Source organism: Somniosus microcephalus, chromosome 33 (assembly GCF_052327205.1).
Source record: "Somniosus microcephalus isolate GS21.2 chromosome 33, FLI_Smic_1.0, whole genome shotgun sequence".
Lineage (NCBI taxonomy): Eukaryota > Metazoa > Chordata > Chondrichthyes > Squaliformes > Somniosidae > Somniosus > Somniosus microcephalus.
Window position 1 is genome coordinate 20726927 of NC_141019.1, and position 15282 is coordinate 20742208.

The 15282-nt window shown below is 47.5% G+C and overlaps 1 protein-coding gene across 2 annotated transcripts in view; it reads left to right on the top strand.

The window, feature by feature from the left end:
* cd63 (CD63 molecule) overlaps positions 1 to 14370 on the top strand; it is a 64715-nt gene extending 50345 nt beyond the window's left edge. For both annotated transcript variants that reach the window (XM_085972710.1, XM_085972711.1), the window contains exons 6-8: positions 6349 to 6480; positions 8702 to 8785; positions 12099 to 14370. In XM_085972710.1, the coding sequence (XP_085828836.1) occupies positions 6349 to 6480; positions 8702 to 8785; positions 12099 to 12164 (282 nt within the window). In that variant the 3' untranslated portion in view covers positions 12165 to 14370. The remainder of the gene's footprint in view (positions 1 to 6348; positions 6481 to 8701; positions 8786 to 12098) is intronic.
* The last annotated feature ends 912 nt before the right edge of the window (positions 14371 to 15282 follow it).

The following is a 15282-nucleotide window of genomic DNA, read 5'->3' on the forward strand; positions in this document are numbered from 1 at the left end:
TGGTACACGCAGGTTGAGAAGGAGAGACACGTCTGGAGAGATTTAATAGCAAAATGATGCGGGAAATCTGAAATAACAACAGAAAAAGCTGCAAACACTCAGCAGGCCAGGCAGCATCCGTGGAGAGAAAGAGTTAACATTTCAGGTCTGGGACCCTTCATCAGAACTGGAAAAAGCTGGAGATGTAACAGATATTAAGCAGGTGCAGAGACAGGGGGGTGGGGGGGGGAGGAAGGAATTGAAGGAATATACTGTGCTTATATAAGAGGCAGGAAAGATAAAATGTTGCAAATGGGAATGGCAAAAATCATACAGCATGAAAAATGGGGGCAGGGATTATTATCTGAAATTGTTGAACTCAATGTTGAGTCCGGAAGACTGTAAAATGCCTAATCGAAAGATGAGGTGCTGTTCCTCGAGCTTACGTTGAGCTTCATTGGAACAATGTAATAGGCCGAGGACAGAGAGATCAGAGCGGGAGTGAAGCGGTGAATTAAAGTGACAGGCGACTGTAAGCTCAGGGTCACCCGTACGGACTGAACGGAGGTGTTCCGCAAAACGGCTGCCCAATCTGCGTTTGGTCTCCCCAATGTAGAGGAGACCGCATCGTGAGCAGCGAATACAGTATATTAAATTGCAAGAAGTACAAGTAAATCGCTGTTTCACCTGGAAGGGGTGTTTGGGGCCCTGGACAGTGGGAAGGGGGGAGGTAAAAGGGCATGTGTTGCATCTCCTGCGCTTGCACGGGAAGGTGCCAGGTGAAGGAGAAGGGCTGTTGGGGGTGATTTGAGGAGTGGACCAGGGTGTCGCGCAGAGGGAGCGGTCCCTTCGGAATGCTAAAAGGGGAGGTGAGGGGAAGATGTGTTTGGTGGTGGGATCACGTTGGAAATGGCGGAGGATGATCCATTGAATGTGGAGGCTGGTGGGGTGAAAGGTGAGGATAAGGGGAACCCTATCATGGTTCTGGGAGGGAGGGGATGGGGCGAGAGCGGAAGTGCGGGAAATGGAACGGATACGTTCAAGGGCCATGTCAATCACAGTAGAGGGGAATCCTCGGTTGAGGAAAAAAGACGACATGTCGGAAGCACTGGTATGGAAGGTGGCATCGTCAGAACAGACGCGGCGGAGATGGAGAGGCTGGCAGAATGGAAGAGAGTCCTTGCAGGAAGCTGGGTGGGAGGAAGTGTAGTCCAGGTAGCTGAGAGTCGGTGGGCTTGTAGTGGATGTTTGTCGAAAGCCGATCGCCAGAAATGGAGACGGAGAAGTCAAGGAAGGGAACAGTCGAAGATGGACCATGTGAAGGTGAGGGAAGGGTAGAAATTGGAAGTAAAGTGAATGAACTTATCTAGTTCAGGACGAGAGCAGGAAACGGCACCGATACAGTCATCGATGTATTGGAAAAAGAGGTGAGGGAGGGGACCCGAGTAGGACTGGAACAAAGAATGTTCCACATATCCCATGAACAGGCAGGCATAGCTAGGGCCCATGTGGGTTCCCATAGCAACACCTTTGGAGGAAGTGAGTGGAGTCAGGAGAGTTGCTCAATGTGAGAACCAGTTCAGCCAGGCGGAGGAGGGTGGTGGTGGATGGGGACTGGTTGGGCCTCTGTTCAAGGAAGAAACGGAGCGCCCTCAGGCCATCCTGGTGGGGGATGGAGGTGTAGAGGGATTGGACGTCCATAGTGAAAAGGAGACGGTTAGGGCCAGGAAACTGGAAACTGTTAAAGTGACGGAGGGCGTCGGAAGAGTCGCGAATGTAGGTGGGAAGAGACTGGACAAGGGAAGATAAAAGAGTCGAGATAGGAAGAGATAAGTTCCGTGAGGCAAGAACAGGCTGAAATGATGGGTCTACCAGGGCAGTCCTGTTTGTGGATCTTGGGAAGGAAGTAGAAGCGGGGTTGGGGGACTATGAGGTTGGCGGCCATGGAGGGAAGATCCCCAGAGGAGATGAGGTCACAACCTCATAGTCCCCCAACCCCGCACAGCCCGCTTCTACCTCCTTCCCAATATCCACAAACAGGACTGCCCTGGTAGACCCATCGTTTCAGCCTGTTCTTGCCTCACAGAACTTATCTCTTCCTATCTCGACTCTTTTATCTTCCCTTGTCCAGTCTCTTCCCACCTACATTCGCGACTCTTCCGACGCCCTCCGTCACTTTAACAGTTTCCAGTTTCCTGGCCCCAACCGTCTCCTTTTCACTGGACGTACAATCCCTCCACACCTCCATCCCCCACCAGGACGGCCTTCGGGCGCTCCGTTTCTTCCTTGAACAGAGGCCCAACCAGTCCCCATCCACCACCACCGTCCTCCGCCTGGCTAAACTTGTTCTCACATTGAACAACTTCTCCTCTGACTCCACTCACTTCCACCAAATTAAAGGTGTTGCTATGGGAACCCGCATGGGCCCTAGCTATGCCTGCCTGTTCATGGGATATGTGGAACATTCTTTGTTCCAGTCCTACTCGGGTCCCCTCCCTCACCTCTTTTTCCAGTACATCGATGACTGTATCGGTGCCGTTTCCTGCTCTCGCCCTGAACTAGATAAGTTCATTCACTGTACTTCCAATTTCCACCCTTCCCTCACCTTCACATGGTCCATCTCCGACTCTTCCCTTCCTTGACTTCTCCGTCTCCGTTTCTGGCGATCGGCTTTCGACAAACATCCACTGCAAGCCCACTGACTCCCACAGCTACCTGGACTACACTTCCTCCCACCCCGCTTCCTGTAAGGACTCTCTTCCATTCTCCCAGCTTCTCCATCTCCGCCACGTCTGTTCTGATGATGCCACCTTCCATACCAGTGCTTCCGACATGTCTTCTTTTCTCCTCAGCTGAGGATTCCCCCTCTACTGTGGTTGACGTGGCCCTTGACCGTGTCCGTTCTATTTCCTGCACTTCTGCTCTCACCCCTGCCCCTCCCTCCCAGAACCATGATAGGGTTCCCCTTGCCCTCACCTTTCACCCCACCAGCCTCCACATTCAACGGATCATCCTCCGCCATTTCCGCCACATCCAACGTGATCCCACCACCAAACACATCTTCCCCTCACCTCCCCTTTCAGCATTCCGAAGGGACCACTCCCTCCGCGACGCCCTGGTCCACTCCTCAATCACCCTTAACAGCCCTTCTCCTTCACCTGGCACCTTCCCGTGCAAGCGCAGGAGATGCCACACATGCCCTTTTACCTCCTCCCTTCCCACTGTCCAGGGCCCCAAACACCCCTTCCAGGTGAAACAGCGATTTACTTGTACTTCTTGCAATTTAATATACTGTATTCGCTGCTCACGATGCGGTCTCCTCTACATTGGGGAGACCAAACGCAGATTGGGCGACCGCTTTGCGGAACACCTCCATTCAGTCCGTAAGGGTGACCCTGAGCTTCCAGTCGCCTGTCACTTTTTAATTCTCCGCTTCACTCCCACTCTGATCTCTCTGTCCTCGGCCTATTACAGGAAACTTCGCGATATCTGGGACCGAGCTGCTGCCGATCTGTCAAAACTTCCGGATAAACCAGCGCTAATGTTGAAGGATATGGAGGTTTTCATCTCCGTATCTGACAACAAACACTGTTGCTTAGCAACAGCTTGTAAACACTCGGCCCGTACCTTGGAAGCGTCTCTGAAGCTGTTGCTAAGCTACAGAGACGCTTTCCAGAGCCTGACTGTTTATATAAAAAAAATGCTTGGAGAAGAAAAAAAACCTAACCAAAACGGCTGCTGATTTCTGCCGTTAGATCGAGGTTTCCGGACATACAACCTCCGGATAAACCAGTTTCCTGTACATTGTTCCGATGAAGCTCGAGGAACAGCACCTCCTTTCGATTAGGCACTTTACAGCCTTCCGGACTTAACATCAAGTTCAACAATTTCAAACTATAACCCCTGTCCCCATTTTTCATGCTGTATGATTTTTGCCATTCCTATTTGCAACATTTTATCTTTTCTGCCTCTTGCATAAGCACAGGATGTTCTTCAATTTCCCCCCCCCCCCTGTCTCTGCACCTGCTTAATATCTGTTACATCTCCAGCTTTTTCCAGTTCTGACGAAGGGTTTCGACCTGAAACGTTAACTCTGTTTCTCTCTCCACGGATGCTGCCTGGCCTGCTGAGTATTTCCAGCATTTTCTGTTGGAGAGATTTAATGCTGTCCTAAGGAGTTTTGGCCCTCAGCACCACTTTTGAGGTTCCTAAGCGTCGAGCTCTTTCCCTGGGCCTATCCATCAGTGCTTCCAACACAATTGTTTAAAGGTCTCTCCAGGCCGAGATTCAAGGCTGCAATAAGCAGGGTGTGGCTGGCCAGCAACATAGAAACATAGAAAAATAGGAGCAGGAGTCGGCCATTCAGCCCCTCGCGCCTGCTCCGCCATTCAATATGATCATGGCTGATCCTCTCTCTCAATACCATATTCCCACTCTCTCCCCATACCCCTTGATGACTTTTGTGTCTAGAAAGATGGCCCCTCCCCTTTAAGAACTGGACGTCACCAGTCTGTCTGACTTCCATGGTAACGGACATCGCCTGAGCTTCGGTAGTGTTCTGAGGTAGCGCCTCGCTCCCTGACGTTAGCGCCTTAAAGGTGTGCAGCGCCTGATTTAGCGCTCAAATCACCTCCAGGGGCGATGGAGGTGAATTTTGCAGTTGGAGGCGATAATTAGCGCCAGGCGCTAAACTTTGCGCCCGGCTGATATTCGCGCTCCAAAATGGGCGATACCCAATTATTCCCCCTTTGACCTTAAGTTTCATAAAGCGGGGCATTGACGGCAAATTTAAAAGGAGCATTGTTTTCAGTAAAAATGAATAGCTGTACCTTTTTTTAAGGAGGTTTCTCCATATGTGATACAGTAGTGTGGCGTGCCCCTTTTTCCCCCCATGTATTTATACATTTGGCAGCAGTTCCAGGTGAGAACTTTACAATCTTCCTTAGACTGTTCTTTGTTCATTTATGGACCAACACACAACTTGGGGAGTGTGCGCAGCTAGTGGAGATGAACTCTGACCACCTTGGCTCCTTCAGTGATGTATCAGAGGTCCCAAAACTGCTGACTTTTTTTTGCATTTTGAAGTCGTCTTTGCTTGCCTGAAGTCTCAATTTTCTGCAGAAACTTGGACTTTGTGATGTTTGAAAGTTTTTAATCTCTGGTATGAAGCTGGAGTTCAGTTGTTTGTAGGGGGAATGTAATTCAAATGAGCAAGTTCTGTTACTGGACTTGTAACCCAGGGGCCTGGACTAATAATCCAGAGAATGAGTGTTCAAATCCCACTGTGGCAGTTTGAGAATTATTCCCCAACTGTGCCCCCCCACCCCCACACAGCACTAAAAGAAATTCTACTAACTGAACAAAGCCATTTTTTGGTACAGAGTTGCCACACTTGACCTTGTACACCACCGCGATCATGCCCTTGAGTTCTGTAGGTATAACCCACATTAACTCAAATAACAACAGAAAATGCTGGAAAAACTCAGCAGGCCAGGCAACATTCGTGGAGAGAAAATAGTCACCGTTTCGGGTCAAACCCTTTGTCAAGACTAAAGAAGCACAGGAAATGAAATAGATTAAGAGGCCAGGCTGGGAGAGAACAAAAGAGAAGAAGAGACATTAAGAGGTATTCAAAATGAGACGAGATGGTGATAGGACAGTGGAGACAAAAGACGGCTCTGGATTAGGTGTGAAATGCGCTGGCAGAATGGGAGACTGCTGCCATGTGGGAGAGGAAAAAAAAAGGAAAAGGGGGGGTGGGGGAGCGAAGGCCAAAACAAAGGTGTGGATAAAAAATATAAGTAAAAATGTAATAGGGGCCGAGGCTATGATCTGGAGTTGTTGAACTCGATATTGAGTCCAGAGGGCTGTAGAGTGCCTAATCGGAAGATGAGGTGCTGTTCCTCGAGTTTACGCTGAGCTTCTGTGGAACAATGCAAGAGCCCGAGGACGGTGAGGTTCGAGTGGGAATGGGGCGGTGAATTAAAATGACAGGCGACCGGAAGCTCGGGGTCACCCTTACGGACTGAACGGAGGTGTTCCGCAAAGCGGTCACCCAATCTGCATTTGGTCTCCCCAATGTAGAGGAGACCACATCGTGAGCAGCGAATACAGTATACTAGATTGCAAGAAGTACAAGTAAATCGCTGTTTCACCTGGAAGGGGTGTTTGGGGTCCTAGACAGTGGGAAGGGGGGAGGTATAAGGGCAGGTGTTACATCTCCTGCGCTTGCAGGGGAAGGTGCCAGGCGAAGGGGAAGGGGTGTTGGGGGTGGTAGAGGAGTGGACTAGGGTGTCTCGGAGGGAGCGGTCCCTACGGAATGCTGACCCGCATTAACTCACTTGTATGTGTGTGTTGTTTCCTCTTCAGTTTCACTGCTGTGGTAGTGGCCAGTACAAGGACTGGTTCCCGCAATTGAACGATACAGTGCCAGATTCCTGTTGCAAGAACGTCACTACAGGGTGTGGGAAGGACACTCGTCTTAGCAACATATACCACCAGGTGAGTATCCGTTCACGGCTCTTCATCTTTCGCTCCAAACACACTAATTTGAAAACTGGAGTATTGCGTCCAGTTCTGGTCACCACACTTTGGGAAGGATGTGAAGACCCTCTAGGGCGCAGAGGAGATTTACCAGAATGGTTCCGGGGATGGGGGGGATCTTGGCTACAAGGACAGGTTGGAGAAGCTGGATTTGTTTTCATTAGAGCAAAGGAGGTTGCGGGGTGATTTGATAGAGGTGTACACGATTATGACGGGTTTGGATAGGCTAGACGGGGAAAGGCTGTTCCCACTAGTTGATGGTACAAGGACTAGGGGACACAGATTTAAGGTTTTGGGCGAGAGATACAGGGGGGGATGTGAGGAAAAACTTTTTTACGCAGCGAGTGGTGAGGACCTGGAATTCGCTGCTGACGGAAGTGGTGGAAGCGGAGACACTCAATGTTTTCAAGGGGAGACTGGATAGGCACTTGAGGGAAATAAACTTGCAGGGCCACGGGGATAGAGCGGGGGAATGGGACTGACTGGATTGCTCTACAGAGAGCCGGCACGGACTCGATGGGCTGAATGGCGGCCTCCTGTACCGTTATGACTCTATGACTTGACTGTAGGTGCCCACAAGACGGTGGTGGGAGACCACTGGAGGAGAACGAAGCCTCCCCTGCTCGCTGAGGGAGGCTGCAACTGCGCAGCCTAAGGGGAAAGAAACAGTGGTGGAGAAACTGATCCCTTGGATTGCTGCTGGCACAGTCCCTGACCTGCCCTGCTGGGAAGGTTCGGTTGAGTTGGTGTGGTGGGGAGGCTTAGCATTGCAAAGCCCATTGGCAAGGGAACCCTTGGTGCCCACCAGAACGTATCTTGCTTCTGGCTGATGAACATGGTTTGCCACAGCTTGTGAATCCATGCATCGCATAAACTGATGAGGCCAACCTTGTTGCTGGAATATTCCTCCTCTTGACCTGCCATTTGCCGCAGTAGGCGGGCCATCCAGAAGGTACACAATAGGAAGCCAAATGGGTGATGGAGCAGGTTGATGTGCCATCAATTACTCAAAAGACTGAGGTTGAGTGAGTAACAACCAGGCTTTTATTAACTAAAGAATGAAGGTCTTGTCTCGAGTGGTCGACCCGTCCAGAATACTAAGGGACTGGGAGGTAGTCACTTATATACCTGGAATAGTGGGAGGAGTCAGCCGAGGCATGTCCAGACCTGTACCTAGTGGAGTACACATACAGACACATACAGGTTATAACAGTGGTTTACCACACAGGTTGCGTGCTTGGATACGGTAGTGGTTACGTACTGGATTAGTAATCTGGAAACCTGCACTAATCCAGAGCACATGAGTTCATATCCCATCATGGCAGTTTGAGAATTTGTTAATTTTAAAGCAAATCTTGAAATAAAAAGCAAATTTGGAATAAAAAGCTATCTGTAAAAGTGACCACGAAGCTGTCTGATTGTTGTTAAAAACCCAACTGCTTCACTAATGTCTTTTTTTTAAGGAAAGGAAACCTGCCATCCTTACCCAGACTGGCCTTGTTTGTGACTCTAGTCCCACATGTAGTTGACTTTTCACTGCCCCTAAAGTGCTCTAGCAAACCATTCCATTGTATCCAGGGAACTTGGGCGATGGGTAATAAATGCCGGCCTTGCCAGTGACGCCCACATCCTAAGAATACATTTTTTTTTTTTTTTTTTTTTTTTTTTATAAAAAGGTTGAGCAAAATGAAGACTCTCTCGGTGGACTTCATTCTTCTGCTGTGATGGCCAAGGGGGCAAGTCCAGAAAAACGAGAGCACTGATTGCCTGTTGCCCCTCCAGCAGGTTCTAACCGTCCTGGGGTGGGGGGTGCGCATTGCGGGGGCTTGGCTTAAGATTGGTGCAGCTATTGAGTTGAGTCATCTTCCTTCTACCTGAAGGCACTGTTGGAACAAAATTTGGATCACCATTGCTGACCCTCCCTGCCTGCACATGTGGGAAATGTACTGCACCAGTCAACAAAGCATTTTGGGACTCTTGCTTTAAGGCTCAGAAAATCTTGAAACTGCCCAGGTACCTTGGGAGAAGTTACATTCGCCTTGTTTTGAGTTGCTTGTTCTGCAGCCTTGCTAATAGTTTGCGTGCAATGTGGTAATTTCCCCATTATTTTCGAATCCACTTCTTTGCCATTCAGTCACCTACTCTGCTTTAATCTCCCCTCCCACCTCTTTTTATATAGGGTTGTGTGAACGTGATCAACGCGTGGCTTAAAAACAACATTGTGATTGTAGCAGGCGTGGCTCTTGGTATTGCCTTATTCCAGGTAAGAACAAAAATTCTACAGTTGCTCTGAAAGGTTTAACTGACCAATGGATAAGTGAAGCAAAATTGACAGCCAGCACTTATAGCAGTTTTCATATCCCTCTACCTGGCTGTTTTCAGTCAGTTTAGCTACTTCCTCTAACTGGAGTGATGAGGCCAAAGATCTCTTCAGGGTTACAAAGCTTGTTCAGAATGACACGGGATCTAGCCGGTATAACCATCTTGCTTTCCTTGATTCTACTACTTATCTCTCCACCCTTCAAACATCTAGCCAACCAAGAACCTGAAATGGGACAACCAGACCTACACTGGGTATGGTAGCATAGTGGTTCTGTTACTGGACTAGTAATCCAGAGGCCTGGACTAATGATCTGGCGACGGGGGTAAATTCAATTAAATAAATCTGGAATTTAAAAAAACTAGTATCGGGGAAGGAAATCTGCTGTCCTTACCTGGTCTGGCCTATATGTGACTCCAGACCCACAGCAATGTGGTTGACTCTTAACTGCTCTCTCTGGTTCAAGAAGGTGGCTCACCACCTCGAGGACAACTAGGGATGGGTAATAAATGCTGGCCTTGCCAGCAACGCCCACATCCCATGAACAAATAAAAAAAAAAACACACAAGCTGAATTGAATATTAGCAAGGGAGGATGTCCTCTGTGATCTTATGTAGTTAAATTGTAATCCTATTTGTAAAGGATGGATTTCTGAATTTGCTATGTAGTGTGCAGAGGGAAACCTTCCTCTCTGGATTTGGATGGAGTAGTTCCCATAGCTGGATCTTTTTTAGGCTGCTTACTCCAGTGTTTTCTTCCTCTTTGGTTTCCTCTCGGGCAGGGCACCTCTTATGACGAGAGTCATGAGGAGAGGCTTAAGATGCTGGGACTATTTCCATTGGAGCAGAAAAGGCCAAGAGATTTATCAGAATTTTTTTTAAATTATGAAGTGTTTTGATAGTCTTGCCTGGTTTGCTCTATCTCCTCTGACTGGAGAGTTACTGGGTCACCAGTTTAGTCACCGTGACAAGCAAAGGTAGGAGAAAGCTCTTTACAGCAGACGGTTGTTGGAGCACTGAATCAATTGCCGCGTGGAGCGGTTGAGGGAGAGAGATCATTGAATCATGTGAAGGAAAATTTGGATAAGAGAGCGGAAGATACAGAGCTATTGGGGAGAGCAGGGCAGTGGGATTTGTTTAGGATTGCTCCAGCAAAGAACCAGTACAGACACGATAGGCCGAATGGCCTCCTGTGCTGTAAGATTCTATGGCACGATGGGCTGAAGGCCACCTGCTGTACTGTAAATCTCTATGGTTCTCTGACAGGTTCCAGCCAATTCCTAGACCAGTGCTAATATTGCCACTGGCTAGTACCAGGAGGCATACAGAACAGCTTGGTTGAGCTATGCTTCTAGGAATAGACACTTTATTTGTTCATGGGATGTGGGCTTCTCTGGCGAGGCCAGCATTTATTGCACTTGAGAAGGTGGTGGTGAGCTGCCGCCTTGAACTGCTGCAGTCCGTGTGGTGAAGGTGCTCCCACAGTGTTAGGGAGGGAGTTCCAGGATTTTGACCCAGTGACGATGAAGGATCGGCGATATATTTCCGAGTCAGGATGGTGTGTGACTTGGAGGTGGTGGTGTTCCCATGCGCCTGCTGCCCTTGTTCTTCTAGGTGGTAGAGGTCGCGGGTTTGGGAGGTGCTGCTGAAGAAGCCTTGGCGAGTTGCTGCAGTGCATCTTGTAGATGGTAACTGCCGGTGGGTGGCAGTGCGGAGCGGGAAGGAAACCCCCCACGGGGAGTCCAGCGTGAGACCTGGGACGTTTTAACTCCTGGGACTCCTTTTATATAATCCAGGACAGTCTCCACCCAAAACCGGCGGCAGTGGACTTTTGGGCGGGAGCAAGTATTGGGTCAGGTGCCCGAGGATGTCGGGACCCAAGTGAACAGTTAATAAAATTAACGCTGGGCGGGGGCTTTGGAACTCGATACCGCGCTGGGAGGGAGAGGCCTGGCCAGGGCTGGGGAGTCCCAAGGATTCCATGCGGGATCTGGATGAGGGGAAAACTTTCATCTTGTAGATGGTACACACTGCGGCCACGGTACGCGGTGGTGGAGGGGGTGCCAATCAAGCGGGTTGCTTTGCCCTGGATGGTGTCGAGTTTCTTGAGTGTTGTTGGAGCTGCACTCATCCAGGCAAGTGGAGATTATTCCATCACACTCCTGACTTGTGTCTTGTAGATGGTGGAATGGACGTGAATGCATGAAGGGGGGCGGTGGGGGAGTTTTAAAATGGTAGTTTCGAAATGGAGAAAACTCTTATCTGGAGGTCTGACCCTTTGTTATCTCAGATGACGAATACACTTCCTCTTTAATAAACTGTTAGGACAGCTGTCAGATCATAATGTGTAACTTGTACAAGTAGCCACTGAGACCTGCAGTCACCACCCCACAGTCTGTTCTACAGCCCAGTCCTGTCGAATGTTTCACTTGATTTTCAACCTATTGCGGAATCGACCTTTTTTAAAAAAAATGTTTTTGTGAAACCTGAACTCTGGGCCCAACCACCAAGGTTGAGAAGACCCAGGACCAGGAGAGCAAGCTTAAACCAAACTGAGAAGTAATGGATCGGTTATACTGACCTCAGGTTTTTACAAGTCTGTGGTTTGTAGGAGGAAGTTCCTTGGTTTTGAGAGCTTGAGAAAGAATGAGTCAGGAAAAAGAGGCAGAGGCTCAAAATCATGCGCTCGACATATCCTCTTGTTTCATCATCTGTGGCCGTTACTGATCATGTGACGAGAAGGGTCTTACAAGGCTGTCTCTTGCAAGATACCAGTTCTCTGAAGTGGACAATAAAGCTCGTGCTTCAGAATTGAACCAATTAAAAGCAATGCCAACTATGAGCCCTGTGCCTGCTGTCTCCGGTGAGGCTACCCTCCTAAAGCAGCCATCCGCAGAACAAGATTCTGAGAAGGCTAGCTTGCATTTAGATTGCCTTTTGTATCTCTGAACCATCTCCGTGCTTCATAGACAGTGTATTTATTTGAAGTGGAGCCGTATATTTTCTGATGGGCAATGTTTTGGACTAATGCCGATGTTTAAAATGGTGTTGGCAGGAATTTGGTACAAGCGTGTTGAGCATTCTTGCCAAGACGGCAGCAATTGGAAAATATACTCAACATTGGATGTTCTGTTGGCAAATGAGGCAGCCATTTTGTGTGACATGAATGAACGGTTAATGGGTTTTTAGTGTATTTAATGTGCTTAAAATGTCTTTTTTTGTACTTTTATATTAAAAAAGAAATTCCCTTTTTTCAGCTCCTTGGAATTATCTTCGCATGTGTGCTGATGAAAGGCATCCGAAGTGGCTATGAAGTGATGTAGTCTCCATCTTAAATGCCAACTTTCATTGGATATATATTTTTGTTTGTATTTTTTTGCCACAACTGTGAATGTTAATCACAATGAAAATTCTTTCCTTAAAAGAAAATGAATGTCTATCTTTTTTTTTCTATCCTACTTTTTAACATTACTTTTTTAAAAATATATAAATACTAAAACCTAAATGGACCGACTCGCCAAATGCAGCTCATTGCCCAGTTTGTTTCAGGCACCTCCTGTTCCTCTTTGAAGGGACCGCAAATATTCAGCTCGCTCGAAAGAAAGAAGCAAAAAAAAAAAAAAAAAAAAAAAAAAAATGCCAAATCTTATTCTGCAGCACAGTGGGGCTCTCGTTCGTCTTTTGGGAGCCCTTGCAGAAAGTGCTGTCGGGCCATGATCTAGGGTGAGGCCTATCCCCTCGTTCTAGGGAACCTTGTTCTGGTCGGTTTTGAGTCGGACAGCACATGGGTGTATGTTTTCCCTAATTATCAGGCACACAGTCGCTCAACATCTTCCACAAATGGGTGCAGTTGTGAGACTTCTGTATCTTCTGACCGGCCGCAATCTTAAAGGCACAACGCTCTCCTCTGTTCGAGTTGTTTTTGCGAGGCGGGGTGGTGGGGAAAAGTACGTGTGGGAAAGAGGGGCTTAACAATAAAAGGTTTGTTGTTTTAAGAGGGCATTGCTGCCAATTTTATGGCTTGCCGGTCAGGAAAGGTGTTTTTTATTTCCCCTCCCCTTACAGCTTTAGGAATCAACCAAAGGAATTTGGGTCTATGACATTACTCGTGAAAATGTATGTTTTAAAATTTATATTTCTTCAGATTATCCGATCAAGATCCTTTTGTACTTGGACCCTTTTCTGTCTCATTATCCATGTGCAGCTGATAGTTTTGTTAATCTTAAACTCCAGTGCATTAAAAAAAAAAGTCTCTCCAATATCCAGGGCTGGCGCTAATGTGTGTTTCTCCCCTTGCGCTCAGGCTTTGCCTCACTACCCCAGTGAGATTTGTAAACGGCATTGCAGAGTAAAGGCGTAGAAAATAATTTTTCACGTTGATGGGATACCTCTGCTCGCACAGTGTGTGGGTGTGCATTAATCCGACTCCATGGTGCAAGATGCTGAAATATGTATTTTGGGTGAGGCCTTTTAGAAGATTGTGTGTGAAATCTGGTTAACGGCTGCAACAAAGTGATAGCACTATGCACCCCAATATCGCAGCTTGAGGCCTTCCAAAACATGGCCTGCCCAATGCCGATCGCAAGTTATTTAACTCCTTCCATTGCTCCATTTGCCCTCTGCTTCCCTACTATTACTGTGCCTATTGAGCAAATGCCACGGTCACTTGTGGAACTGTTTTGAGCTTTTATGTCAAAAGTGAAGGGGGCGGGGGCAAAGACCAAGAGTTTTTTTTTAAGCTGCATTTTGGACCAGGCTCTACGGTTGGGCAGATAGGTGGCTATAATGGGGTCTTTGTGTCTCCACTGAGTACATGCAAGGGCTGTCTTAATGCATTGTGGGAATAAGCGGGCCTGATCCATCTCTTTCCAGAGATTACTGTCTGGGATGAGGTCCAGTGTGCCGCCTGACTTGGTCAAGTGATGAGAGCAGCTGGTTGGTGCCAAAAACTGCTTTTCTAAAAATTAAACTTAATATTGTCGCCATCTTGAAGTCTTCAGAGAAAATGCTTTCTTCTCGTCTCTCCTGAAAAATGTTTTGAGGAGAAAAATTAGGACCCTAGTATGTTTTTTTTGGGGTGGGGGGCCAAGGCTTTGGGTTATTTCTTCTGGCCACCCCACCTCCCAAAAAGTGCTCAAAAGATCCTTGCTAATTTTTGAAGAACATCCTAACTTTTTTTTTTCCAATGTCAAAAATACTTCATGTTTATATTAAAAAATAAAAAATTCCCTCCTACAGGAGTAAGGGTGGAGCTTCCGCAAGTTTGAAGTTGGGGGCAGTCTTGGAGGTTTCTTGAACCTCTGCCAAGGTTTATGGCTGTTCTACAATTTTGTGACCCCCCTACAGTAATGTGGCGGGTTGGAGACAGTTTGGTAGAATTCTAAGTTTGATGTATTTTTCCGATCTCATTCAGCATGGAAATGTGACCGCATGCTACTTTCAATATGGCTCCTTATATATATTCAAGTGTCAAGAGATTTTTGGTGTTCTGTATGTGGCAAAAATAAACATTTTCTAGGTTGTACACCATCTCTATAATGTGTGTCTTTTGTTTTTATTTAAATACTCTTCTGCAGTTCTCTCTACTCATTGCAGTGTCTCATAAGGGAGAGGCAGCCATTTTGATAGTCTTCCAGCTTGCTAACCAGTAATGGTTTTGAAGGATTCCCTTTGAATGGGTTTTGAGGGGGGGGGGGGGGGGGGGGAAGGAGAATTTCAGATCTAAACTCCTGAGGTTTCTTAATTTATGTACAGTCTTGTGTGTCCCAAAGCACTTCACAGCTAATTAATTACTTTTGAAATGCAGTTACTGTAGGCAAACCATGTCCATCAATTGATGCACAGCAAGCTCCCAAGACTGCAGCAATGCAATAAATGACCAGATAATCTGGTGTTGGTGGAGGGAGGCATGTTGACCAGGAGAACTCCCTGCTGTTCTTCGAATAGTGCCATGGGATCTTCAACATCCACTTGATGGGCTGTTGTTTCTAAACCTCTTGTCTGAAAGATGGCAAACCTCTCAAAGTGCCAGTGGTGGTCTAGATTTAGATACTCATCCTGCAGTGGGGCTAGAACCCATAACCTGCGGCAGCAAGAGTAAAACTAGCTGAGCCAAACTGACCCTTTTATTAAAAAAAAAACTTGCATTTATATAGCGCCTTTCACAACCACCGCACGTCTTAAAGCTCTTTACAGCCAATGAAGCACTTTGAAGTGGAGTCACTGTTGTAATGTGGGAAATGCGGCAGCCAGTTTGTGCACCACAAACAGCAATGTGATAATGACCAGATCGTGTTTTTGTTATGTTGGTTGAGGGATAAATATTGGCCAGAACCCTGGGGATAACTCCCCTGCTCTATTCAATAGTGCCATGGGATTCTTTTACGTCCACCTGAGAGCAGACAGGGCCTCGGTTTAATGTCTCATCCAAAAGACAGCACC